Genomic DNA, 12,783 nt, shown 5'->3' on the forward strand with positions numbered 1-12,783 from the left:
CAAAAGCAGAAGATTTGGAGAATTTGGGTGTGTGATAACACAATGCCAAGAGGAAACATAAGCGGTTGTCTTACATAAACAATTGATGCCGCATGTTAAATCTGAAAAGGACTAGCGAGAACTTGCTAGTGGAAGGCATTCGAGACAGTTGCCAGACATTGCCAGGAATGGAGTCCTGGGAGTGACATCCTAGACACTACATCACAAGACGAAGCCTGGACAGGTGTTGTTTGTTCGGACAGATTGCCAGAACATGGAAACATGAACGCTGAGGTTCTGGAAACAACCACAAGACTCCTGGACCAGTGATGACAATAAGAGATCTGAAAACACCCAAATTTGACAAGCGCGTTACAAATTTGCCCTGCCTCCAACGCGGCTGTACCTCATTAAGTCCCCCGGTCATATTCTAATGGTTGTGTACAGTACAGGTGCTATTAAACTGCGATGCTGGATTCACCCCTGGAGTTGATTTATGGCTAGCAGGAGTCCATTAATGCATGTCGTGACGCTGGTGTTAGTGGAGTCCATTAGGAAAACATTAGAACATTATGCACTGGTAGTTTGAAGCTCAAGTGTATCTTAGTGGGTGAAATCGCTCAAGTGTGGATAATCACATCACCTGCCTTTGCAGGAAATGCTCAGAGGGAAGGGACGGGCAGCATGTTTTCCTTCCCTCTTGTCCGTCTTAAGGCTGTAACATTATGTGCAGTTTTTTTTTTTTCCTTGCTTTGGTTGTGAGTGGTTGTTTTTTTCATTATTTCGACAAATTCACCCCATTTTACTCTTAATTTTGCTCCTTTTTCTGTACACATGCCTTCTCTTCTCTACATCTCACTCTCTGTCTCTCCACATGCCATCTGGTCCACTGCACAGCAACTTCTAAATTATTCACAGCAAACCACTCTTTGCATCTTCTGCGGTGTTCCGCTCCATCCATCCAGAATTTTTCCTGTCTCACGTGGTTGTCTTCGGACGTGTTTGTGTGTGTGTGTGTGTGTGTGTGTGTATCGGTCTATGTGATAGGTTTGAACATACAGGCATCCTCAGCTGCTCTTATTCATGTGTTTTAGCATCTATTTTGGATTTTCGTAGCTCTTCCATCCACTCGTCTTCAGTCTTTGTATTTATAAAGGATAAAACCCCTCATGTGTACACACTCAGATACACACACACACGTGTGTTCTCAATCTAAGACAGTCAGTCTCTATGTAATGATTAGCCTCTGTCTGTTCCTCTGAGGAATCATTGTGCTGTGGATGAATAAAAGGCCACCTGGGAGCCGCTAATAGTCCCTGATAGACTGTCAGTGCAAATGTCAGTCACAAAGTACACACGCCTTCATACACACAGCCTTGTCAGTCATGTGTCCTCACGCACCACCCCCACTGCCTGAAAGACACAGTGCCAGTCACTGGCTGACTGACTGCCGGACAGGAGAGATATGATGTAAAGGTCAGCTGGCTTAATTACTGGCGATTGGGCCAAACTAATTGAAATCTTGGCGACCAGTAAATGGCTGTGATTGGTAATGGTTGAAATAATAACGAGGCTTAGCAATTATGTGCTCAAGTATCCGTTTCACAGTCAGGTTGGGTATAATTTATGGTTCTGTAAAAGTTCACGTGTGCCTCAGTGGCGCAATGACAAGCTCTGCAGTCCAAAAAACAAAGGTAGAAAGTTTTTGCATTTTAACTAGCTCATCTTTTTTTGATTTGTAGTAATGAAGAGTTCAGTTGGTGTCGTGAAGTGCTTTGTCTGTCCTTAATGTGTTTGCCGAGGTGATCTGAGGCCGTGGCAACGCTGCTCCAATGAAGCGCCCACTGAACCTTCGTAGCATTAATATAGCACTTTTATTCTTTCTTTATATCAAGCAGACTTCAAGCTTTAAAGTTTCATGCAGAAGTAAGAGTCGTTGCAGTTCCTCGACTGACCACTAGAGGGTGGATCCAAAAGGGTGTCAATCTCTGAGGGGGATTTTTTTTAACATGTCAGGTAAACGTATACAAAGCAATACATTAATTTCTAATATGATTGCTTGACAGTTGGATCAGCCAATGGCTCACCGTTATCACTTCATCATCCGCAGTTTGTCATCAAATCGACATTTGAAACGGCATATTTGGCTGTAAACGTCTGCAGCAGCTGTGCACCCATTTCAGCTGGGATGGACTGAAGGAGCTGGTAGTCACAGCTCGCTTTGATTGACATACGGTTAAGTGTGTTCCTGTCAGCTTCCCTGCCAACATGGCTGCACACAGTAGGAAAAAAAAGTAGCTTCAAACCCTCCGGAGTGGTTCTCTAGCTCTCTAGAAGGAGCTGGGGGCTCAGGCTGGGTTTGACACTATGCTTGCATAGCAGTGTCACAGTAATGCTAAACGGGTGGTGCTTCCATGGGCACCATAGTGTGATAGCGGTTGGCACTTTTGCCTCCCATCAAGAAGGTTGAACTCCCGGCAGGAGTCTTTCAGGGTGGAGTTGGCTTGTTCTCCTCGTGCCTGCAGAGGTTTTCTCCAGGTACTCCAGCGTAGTACAAAAACACCTTTGTTAGATTGATTGATGATCCTAAATTGCTTGTAGTCATGAGTTTGATGTTTGTCTTTATATGTACGCAAATATTGGCCAACCTCAGCTGCATAGCCACAGTTTGGTTGGCTGACGCTCACGTTGAAGTCTCAAAAGTCGAAAAACTTCCCAACTCTTGACGGAGGCGACACTCCCACCCCAACGGACAGCGCCAAAGGTCACCAACGTCTGATGACACCACATTCAAAGTGAATGGACACCAATGCTCCGAACGCTTCCATTGCTGGTGTGCGAGTGTTTGGTCAGTTGGGCCAACATTTACCAGCAGCAACACCAACACCAAGTTCATTTTCCTTCAAACGATGGACAGAATCATCAAGCCACATGTTAACCTATGGTGGTATGGAGTATATACCTGTATTTTACTATTACTTACAATGTATTTAAGAGTAGGAACACTCAAAAGTAACAAATCGTCTTAGTATGGTAGAAAAACTGGAATTGTAGCTTTTAAAACCAGATCAGAGTTTGATAAGCACTAAACTGACAATAACATAGACAGTAACAGACATTTGCAGCGTTCAGGGTTGCTGCATTGAGCTGGAAAAGATCAGACATTAATTAGTTGAATTACAGCCTGGCTCTCTGTTTACCTACGACAAACAGACACAGGTTTGCACAGGCGGCGTACTCTCGTGCTTCTTATTCAGCACGACTGGGAAACCAGACCCTTCTTCCAGGCAGATGATGAAACCAGCCAGCGACATGTGCTTTTTAGAGGCTAGTCATGAAGAGGACAGCAGTTCTCGTGGCCGTTAGACCCGTTGGGAGCTTTGAAACAATCCGGCGAAGACAGAGGAAGTTCAGAGTGTCTGTCAGTTATGACGTGTGGGGTTTGCACATCTGTTCTCCCCCTCGGGGGGTTTCTTAGCCGCTACTCTTCAGCAACTCGCGCGCTCATGTGCAGCTCTGCGCCGAACCCACCTGGCTGTTGTCTGCACTTGTCCCCATGAAGAGCAGCGGGAGGCTGGTAGCGTTCATAAATAAACATGTAACCGTGAGCCCTCTACACTTGCACTGATGTCGTTTCACATCTTGTCAACTTTATAAAAAAAAAAAAAACACAAACAAACTGTGTTTTGTTTATTTCACCACATGCACATGCTCCGAGAGTGTTGCATGCACACATACCGTGTTTGTGAGACTCTAAGCACTTCTACATGCAGATTCATCTATTTTTTTTGCATGTGTGAGTGGCTGCAGACGGAGATGCGTGATGTCAGGGAATAGCATTCTCGCGGCGCACCCTTGCTGTTCGGTGCGGCGTCCCACCCCAGGTAGATGAAATAGAATGCATTATTCCTGCCTACGAGGGGCTGTCTTTGAAGTAAGTGTTTGCATAATGAAAGCGGAGAGAATCAGGATTGTTATGCTGTATAAGTCCCTTCTGCTCTTTCTCCTTCCATGTCTCTTTCTCTCTTGTTCCCTTCTGTTTTCCTTTCTGTCACTCTTTCTTTCCTCGTCCGAGCCTACTCCCGTCTCCTCTTTCCCACATTTTTTTTCTCCCTCTTTTGGCATACGGAGATCACGCAAACACCTTCTCATCTTGTCCTGTTAGCTTCTGATCTCCATCCGTCAGGCGTCGTTATTGGAACCGGAGCCCTTAAAAGGCCACACGGGCCCCCGGTTCGTACCGGGTCGCGTCACGCGACCCCTCCGCTACACGGTTCGATGGGCTGCTACCAGAATTAGCATCTCCTCGGTGAGGTTCAGCGCTAGGATTTCCTGTTAATGAGACTCTGTGTGGCGGAGAGGGATAAAGTCACAGGGGATTCTGGGTTTTAAACAAAAAACGAGGGGGAGGGGGGGGGATTAAAAATAGACTCCCTTCTGGATCAAATACAGCAGAAAAAACATGCAGGAATACATTCCCTTGGCTCGTCTGTCTTTTCTTTACCATTTCTGTCTTCATCCACTTGTATGATAGACGACTCAAGAACCCGGCACTTTACGGCGAACAAAGCTTTACATTAACTTTTAAAGACTGACTTGCTCTGAACCCGCCTGAGTGCAATACTGGATACAGTATCTTCTCTTTCTCTTATTATATAACTCCCTCTCTTCTCCTAAATCTCCCTCTTCAGGTGGATGAAGTTTGGCCTGTGCCTTTGATTTCCTGTTTCACAGTGGAAACACTTAATATTTAAAAAAATTGCAACTCTTTTCGATGGATTAACTTTTGATTTATACGTCCCCCCCAAAGGATGCAAGTCCAAGCACGCGGGGTCTTTATTGGACTGGCCCGTTGGATTTTATGCGAGACGTGAACTTCCAGATAGGGTCATGTGGGGCAGACAGAAGTAGTAAAAGTGTGGCTCACTCGCTACTGCTTTCCTGCAGAAGGGAGTATTTGATTTTCGCTTTGTTTTTAGTGGGAAAGCCGTTGCCTAAAGCCGTATTGAGTTTGTCAGGTGGAGTGAAATGTTAGTTAATTCTGTTTGACCTCACTATTGGATTGTTTCCCCAAACTCTCGCCTCTGGTGTCAAGGCCGACGCAACACTTATTTGGACTTAAATTGGATGTAAATTCGGCTCTTGCACCTGAAGACGGTCCTGTTCCTCTGAATTGCGGTCTACCATCAGCAAAAAGTTCCTTATGTCTCTGGTCACTGACAGGTGCTTTATTCAGTCAGGACTGAATAAAATATGGCACTAAGAACCAAAAAGGCCAGTAAAGAAAAGACGTTTCTACCCAGCTGTCCTGGCGGCGTCAGTTCCCTGGCTGTGCTGGAGTTTGTGATGTTATGCAGTGCAAAGAGGGAGCTTCAGCACTAGAAAAGGGCTCTCCTGCTGTAAACTAGATTGTGATGACGTTAGATTGACCAACTAAGTTGTATCCAGTGCTGCCAGAGACGTGCAAATGCAAATTAAGGGTTTCCATTACAATTGGATGAAGGACTGGATTCGAAAGAGTAGACAGGTTTTGGCGATATCTGGCAGTTCTTTTGTTCACGTTTTTCTTTGCAATAATTAGCTTTTGCTTAAATCTAGGGGTAATGGAAACGCTACGATTGAGAATGGGTCCTATGTGCGCCAGTTTGGCACTTCAACTGAGCCTCTTTAGGTGTCAAGCTTCATGTCATCTTCAGACTGTCCCATGTGTTATATGTAGGGGTGGGTATTGGGAAGGACCTCACGATACGATACGCATCACGATACTTGAGCCACGATACGATACACATTGCGATATCCCGATTATGCGATATCCCGATTATTATATTCTACATAGTTCACCGAAAAATTTCAAAATGCATTACACATCTTAAAATCCAAGTTGTATATATGTACATCAGATGATAGTGATGGATCTTAAAATCCGAGTTGCACGTTCATCAGATTATAGTGACAATTCATGGGACAAACTGAGTCAAAACAATGTTTTATTATAACTATACAAGCTAAAGTTACAACATATTTGTATATGTTTTTCATATTATTTACATCATATGAAATTAACATTAAATTTAGTATGAGGTTGCTTTAATTATGTGGCAAATGATGATAAACACAAGAAAGATGGTACTAAAACCAAGGACAGGCACAGTGATCAGTCAGTATAGATATAAATCCATAAATAAATAAACCTCTGTCCATTATTTTTCATTTTTTAAGGACAGGCAATTGTGTTATATAAAAAATAAATTATAAAATGAAATAAAACGTGAAATAAAACCTGAGCTCAGTGCAGGGCCCTCTCAGGGTTGGTAGAGAGTGGCAATGCCCAGGACTGTCACTTAGGTAGGAGCACTGGGTGATATAATGGAAAAAAAGATCAGGGATAAAAAATATTTAAAAAAAAAAAAAAAAAAAAAAAAAAAATAAAAAATCGATATTCAAATTTTGAATATCGATATTGAATCGGCTGGAAAAGTATCGCGATATATTGCCATATCGATATTTTTGCCCACCCCTAGTTATATGAAGAAATGAATGAATGAATGAATGAATGAATGAATGAATGAATGAATGAATGAATGAATGAATGAATGAATGAATGAATTGTCTTTATTATCATTGTACCAGTAAAACGGTACAGTACAAACCCTTAAAGTGCAGAATATACTCCGTATACTCAGGAGTTGTCCCTACAGACAAATAGGAATAATCTCAGGTAATAATTTTATTTTAGGAAGTACAACCTAAACATCCTAAAAGCCTAGTTTGAGGGCAACTCTTTTTGTTTTTTCTATGTACTTTGGAAGTCGGAACTGGGAATGACATTTCACTCAAGTCGACTGCGTTCCGGTAGCATAGTTGGAGAAACGTGGATGCTTGTACGGGATAGATCCTTCCAAAGGTTGGACTAGCTATTGTAGCATCATAGCAACATGTCCTCTGATGAAGAGCAATCACACTATGTGCATGTCTGTGTATGATCTGAATAAAACATGACAGAAATGGCTGAATTATCTGAATCATTTCTTTATTGATGAGTGTAGCAGTCACGTTGGATTCTGAAGGGGAAGGTGAGGTTTTTCCCTCAAGGACGTTCCGGTAAAAACTTCTGACAAGGACAAGTACAAATGGAGGTACACTGTGACACAGACGTGTCTTACTCCTTCGTGTAGCAGCTGTTTTTTTGTAGTTTTCCATTTCACTTCCAATCACATCTGCAGCCTGGTGGATATCTGCCTCTCAACTGTGTTTTTCAAAAAATAAAGACAGTCGCGGTGCATTTTAATAGGTTTCATGGAGGAAGTGGAAAGCTCACCGACAGCACCTGGACTCAAACTCCAAACTCAAGAAGTGCAGACTTCCAATGTTGACACAATGACAGCGACTTCGACTTTACCAGAGATGATGCAAAAAATAACTAGCTGCCTTTTTTGGGACTTTGCTGTACATGCTTTTGGAGGGCCGAAGTATCAACAGTGAGGTATGCTGGAAACATTCCCACACAGACCAGTATCTGCTTTTTGACTCACACCACCCACTGAATCACAAACTGTCAATCATCCCAGCTCCAAACGCCATCACACTGAAAATATTCCCACACAAACCAGAGGAGAAAGAAAAAGGAGCACAAACACATGCAAAACTCTCTTCAGACCTGTGGATGTCCAAATTGGACCTATGTCAAATTTGTGAAGAAATCTTTAAAAAAACAAAACAAAAAAAAACCTGCAGGATCAAGCAGAAAAAGAAAAGAAAAACAGGTACGAAAACATTATTATTCCATATGTGGCGGGAGAGTCTGAGAAACTACGACGGATCTTTTCCAAACACAACATCCAGTGCATTTGAAACCTAACAACACCCTCAGTCCAAAACTGGTTCACCTGAAGGACAAGACGCCCACACAGAGCTCGAGCAGCTCGAGCAGCTCGAGCAGCTCGAGCAGCTCGAGCAGCTCGAGCAGCTCGAGCAGCGATGCGTGTGCAGGCCGGTGCAGAAAGGAGTGAACTTCTGAGAAACTTAACTCCACAACCGCCATGCCACAAGGAAGGAGAGCCAGCGCCTCGGGTCATGACTCTGGGGGGTCACCTGCATCATAGAAGAGAGTGAACGGATCCATCTGTAACAAACAGAAAACAAGGTGGAACCTGATTTTTTTTTTAATGCATCCAGCACTTAAAATGCAGACTCGGTCACTTTCCCAGGCGATTTCTCGTTCTGATTCATGCTGACCAAAACATCTCACATGTAGTGTTTTTGTCAGCCTGTTTCAATTTTAGTTTTAGTCTAGTCTTTGGGTCAAGCTATCATTTTAGTTTTTATTAGTTTTAGTCACGTCCATTATCCTATTAATCGTGTCAAGTTTCAGTCGACTAAAAGTCTGAGCATTTTAGTCTTATTTTAGTCAGAACTGTCCAGGACCATTTTAGTCCCATTTTAGTCAAAGATTGTATTTAGCCAAACCCATTTTACAATTCAAACAAGGTTATCTTATTATTATATTATTGTTACCTTATTGACTCAAGAATACATTCATTCCAGATACAGAAGACGCTCTAATTTGAGTTTACAACATATTTATTTTTCTGCATTTCTCTCCATCTTTTTCTTTTTTGACGACAGATTCGGTTTTCTTTTCCACGTCTATGTAGGAAAGTGTATCCAAAGATCATCTCTTCTTCTTCTCCCAGCACCAGAGTAGATCCCCGCGTCCCGGCCATCGGCCCCTTTCTCTATGTAACTTTGTTTTTAATTGACGTGAACCTAGAGCTCTGCGTTAACGGCATCAGCCTCTAATCTGCAGCTGCATCTTCTGGATCTGATTCCCCGCTGCAGCGACTGGGATTGAGCCCGTGACGTCACCAGCAGAACTAAACCAGAGGAAACTACTGAAAACATGGAGATTAAGGATCTTTGTTAGAACATTTCGTCTCGTTTTGGTCAACGAAAATGAAGACACATTTTAGCAGAGTCTTTATTTTGTAATCTACATTTTATTACTCTACGATTATATATTACATTATACATTATATATTTAATTATCATTATCGTCTCATGAGCAGCATTTTCGTTGCGTCTCGTATAGGTGATAAAAGTCTGTTGATGACGATATTTAGTCATAATTTTCGTTGACGAAAGCAACTTTACTCACATGCTGACCACTAAACAACTTCCAGAAGACAAAAGGCTCCTCATTGCCCAATGGAGGGACAGATCCATGATTTGAAATGATTGTTAGCCTTAAAATCAACAGCCAGCTTGAAACGGGGAAGCGCTTTGGATGAGTGGTTAAGGAATATTGACCTCACAGAGTTACCCATCAGTCCTCGGTCCCTCTGGTGCTGTTCAGAAATACAGAGGGGGGGGTTTCTAATTCTGATACATGTATATGTCTCTGTTGGCTTGGAGAGCGAAGTGGCACATAGGATGTGCTTTTTCCAATCACATACTGTATACTGACTCAGCAAGGTGGTGCAGATTTCTAATCAGTACCTTTTATGATGCAAATCTCTCGCTCCGCCACCTCTCAAAGGGCCTGTAATGGACTGAGATCTGGTGACTGCGGGTTTAAACTCCTTGTCAGGCTAAAGAAATCACTTTCAAATGACACGATGTAATTGTGAGATGGCATAGCGTCCTGCTGAAAGTCAGTTCGAAGGAGCCCAAAGCGCACCGTGAAAACACAGTCTAGACAACTGGACCGCTCCTCCCAGCCTGCTCGGTTGATGCTGGGGTAGGATCCATGCTCTCATGGTTTCTAACCCTAGCATTTGAATGCCGGAGCAGACATCCGGGCTCATCACACTTTAACCAGACTTCTCCTGAATGTCTCCTGCAGCATCAGTTTCTCGTTCACGGGGCAGGACGAGCTCCCAGCGATTAGTTGCTACGGTGCAATATCTCCATCAAGGCTTTAGGAGATGCTCCCATAAATACTTTGGTTGCAGTGAGCAGTTACTGGTCTTAACTAATTATAGTGTACGTTCTTTTCACAAACAAGCCAAAGAACCACAGCTCAGGTTTTTTCTTTTTCAAATTTAATCTTTTGGATAACTTCTTTCCCATCGATGGTTCTGCATGAGCATTCCTGCGTATCACCAGTGTCTGAAATACCCGGATAACCCTGTCTGCTGCGACTAACCATCCTAGGTTTAAAGTTACTAAAATCAAAGCTCTGCTGGCTTGGCGTGGCCCGAGCCAGTGGATGGTGGAAGCAATGATTTGAAACCATGAGATTATTGTTAGATTGGGGCCTGGCGTCCACACTTGGGGAATTTCATCCCTTGAAGGGGCAGATAGCAAACAAAAATACTGTTTGTTTTTCTCAGTTTACCACATCGGCAAAAGAATGAGGGAAAGAAAAGCTCCCATTATCCCCATGTCACTGACATAACAGGCTAACACACCATCTCTGATCGAACCCACACTTAAAGCTGAAACACTGGGATATTATTTCAAATGACAAACAGATTTCTTTCTTTTTTTATATATATAATTGCAAATGTATGGGAAGTATGATATTGCTAACCATGTCTCATTGTTTTTAAGGTTCCTCTTATGTCAGTTTATTTTAATTTTTATTTATTTATCTTATTTTGTTTTTTTAATTTATTCTAATTTTTTATTTTTTTTTTGTTGCTGCTGTTTTGCGTGTCCTGTATTTTAGTTTATTACATTATTTTTCCTATTATTATTGTCTTCAGTCAGAGTTTGATTGGTAATCGATTGGTAATTACTTTGGGACCTGTTTATAATTACGTATTTTGCAGTGTGTGTGTTTTGGGGTGTTTGTTATGTTAAGTTTTGTGTCCTTATTTATTTTATTTATTTATTTTTTATTTTTTATTTATTTTTTATTTTATTTATTTATTTATTTATTTATTTATTTTTGTGTGTGTGTATGGTAAAATATAAAACGGGGTATTCTGTCGAACCCTTTAAAAGAAATGTTTATTGTGTAATATAATTTACATGGATTACCCAATAAAGAAACATGTTTAAAATAATTGCAAATGTAAAACATTTAGTAAGTAAGTAAAGTTTATTTATATAGCACCTTTCACAGATAACGGAATGTCACAAGGTGCTTCACAAAAAACGTGTTTAATTTAACATCTCAGTTCTGAATTCATGACCAGAAAACAGGCCGCTGAGTGAAAAAATGAATCAATGAACTCTTTTAATTCTTCTTTAATTTTTAAGTATTAAAAAAAGGGTTGCATTACGAACGAGAGGCCCACAAACGCATCAGCTCACCCTGAAAGACCCGATCCGGCCCACAGAAGGAGGAGTGGCAGAATCTGCTTTATCTGCGACTAATGAACACAGAGCCGGTACATCACGTCATCTTCCTGTGGAGATCAGTTGTGAGACAGATGTGCAGATTTGAGCTGCTATGTTGAAGCGATCGAGCGCCACATGAACCTAGAGTCATCTGGCAGCAGTACGTCACAACAACCTCTAAATCCCTCTCTTCTTCAATTTGGTTTTAGCGAAGTCCCCCAGCACCCCGAGAGCAGACCACCATGAGGCCGGCCTAAAGGCTGGGACTCTCCTCCTTCCTTGAGCCCACCGTAGGGCTGGGCGATATGGACCAAAAGTCATATCTCGATATTTTCTAGCTAAATGGCGATACTCGATATATATCTCGATATTTTTTCTGTGCCTTAATTGGGGTTTCCCCCAAAGCATTATAGCATAGCATCTCTGTTAGCTTCATTTTTTTCTGAGGCAAACCCTTAAAAAAACTGTCAGTTTTAATACAAAGCCACGTGCCAAATGTCACACAGGTTCCTTTATTAACAGAGGTCTGCACAATATCAAAATGTATAAAACAAATGAAATAAAAATAAACTGCCTGCATATATAGAATAAAAATGCTTCTTGAATAAAATAAAACAAATATCCCTTTCCTGCATAACAATTAAATTAAAATACACTGTGCAATTAATACAATGTAGACAGTAACAGGCAGACTTTTCCACTGAGGTTGACAGTTGTGCAAATAACAAAACATTTGTGCAAATCTCAAATAAAACATTCAAGTCAATTTGTCACAAAATAAGCTATATCAAAATCATTAATTTTTTTTTTTTTTTTTTTTTTTAAATCGATATATACGATATTTTCTGGTACCATATCGTGTTTGAAAATATATCGATATATATTAAAATCTCGATATATCGCCCAGCCCTAGCCCACCGGGTTCAAAAAGTGACTTTTGTGTTGGATCTTTTCAGAGGACCAGCTGCCCCCAGGGTTCCCCACCATTGACATGGGCCCCCAGCTGAAGGTGGTGGAGCGCTCTCGGACCGCCACCATGCTCTGCGCCGCCAGCGGCAACCCCGACCCAGAAATCACCTGGTTCAAAGATTTCCTGCCGGTCAACACGTCCAGTAATAACGGACGGATCAAGCAGCTCCGCTCAGGTAAACGGCTCTTTCTTCACCTTCCCCTCAGTCCCAGCTTTTATTTCCAACTCTATATGATGCCTTTATCCCCTCCTTTTATCCAACTCTGTCTTTTACTCTTTGATTTCTCCCTCTACAAAGTGTCTTTGTGTTGGTTGCCCTTGTTCACCCCGGTTTGCTGGTGCTGTTCCCTCCTCCCGCGGCGGTCACTGGCTGTGTTTTTCAGCTGTCTTCCTCTGCTGCTGCTGCTGTGTTATGAGTTGGCTGTGTGAGATTGCCAACCCCTCTAAACTTCTTCAGTTTTTAAAGTGAACGCCAAAACGTTTTTTCTCCAGACTCTGTGACGACCTCGTGTACAAACCACCATCACGGCCAGCTTGAGTTTTTCACC

At 42.1% G+C, this 12,783-nt stretch overlaps 1 protein-coding gene across 13 annotated transcripts in view; it reads left to right on the top strand.

Annotated features, from left to right (window-relative positions):
• LOC133425941 (receptor-type tyrosine-protein phosphatase delta-like) overlaps positions 1–12,783 on the top strand; it is a 332,624-nt gene that overhangs the window by 210,927 nt on the left and 108,914 nt on the right. For all 13 annotated transcript variants that reach the window (XM_061716354.1, XM_061716346.1, XM_061716378.1 and 10 more), the window contains one exon: positions 12,222–12,410. In XM_061716354.1, the coding sequence (XP_061572338.1) occupies positions 12,222–12,410 (189 nt within the window). The remainder of the gene's footprint in view (positions 1–12,221; positions 12,411–12,783) is intronic.

This window comes from Cololabis saira, chromosome 1 (genome assembly GCF_033807715.1).
Source record: "Cololabis saira isolate AMF1-May2022 chromosome 1, fColSai1.1, whole genome shotgun sequence".
Classification (NCBI taxonomy): Eukaryota; Metazoa; Chordata; class Actinopteri; order Beloniformes; family Belonidae; genus Cololabis; species Cololabis saira.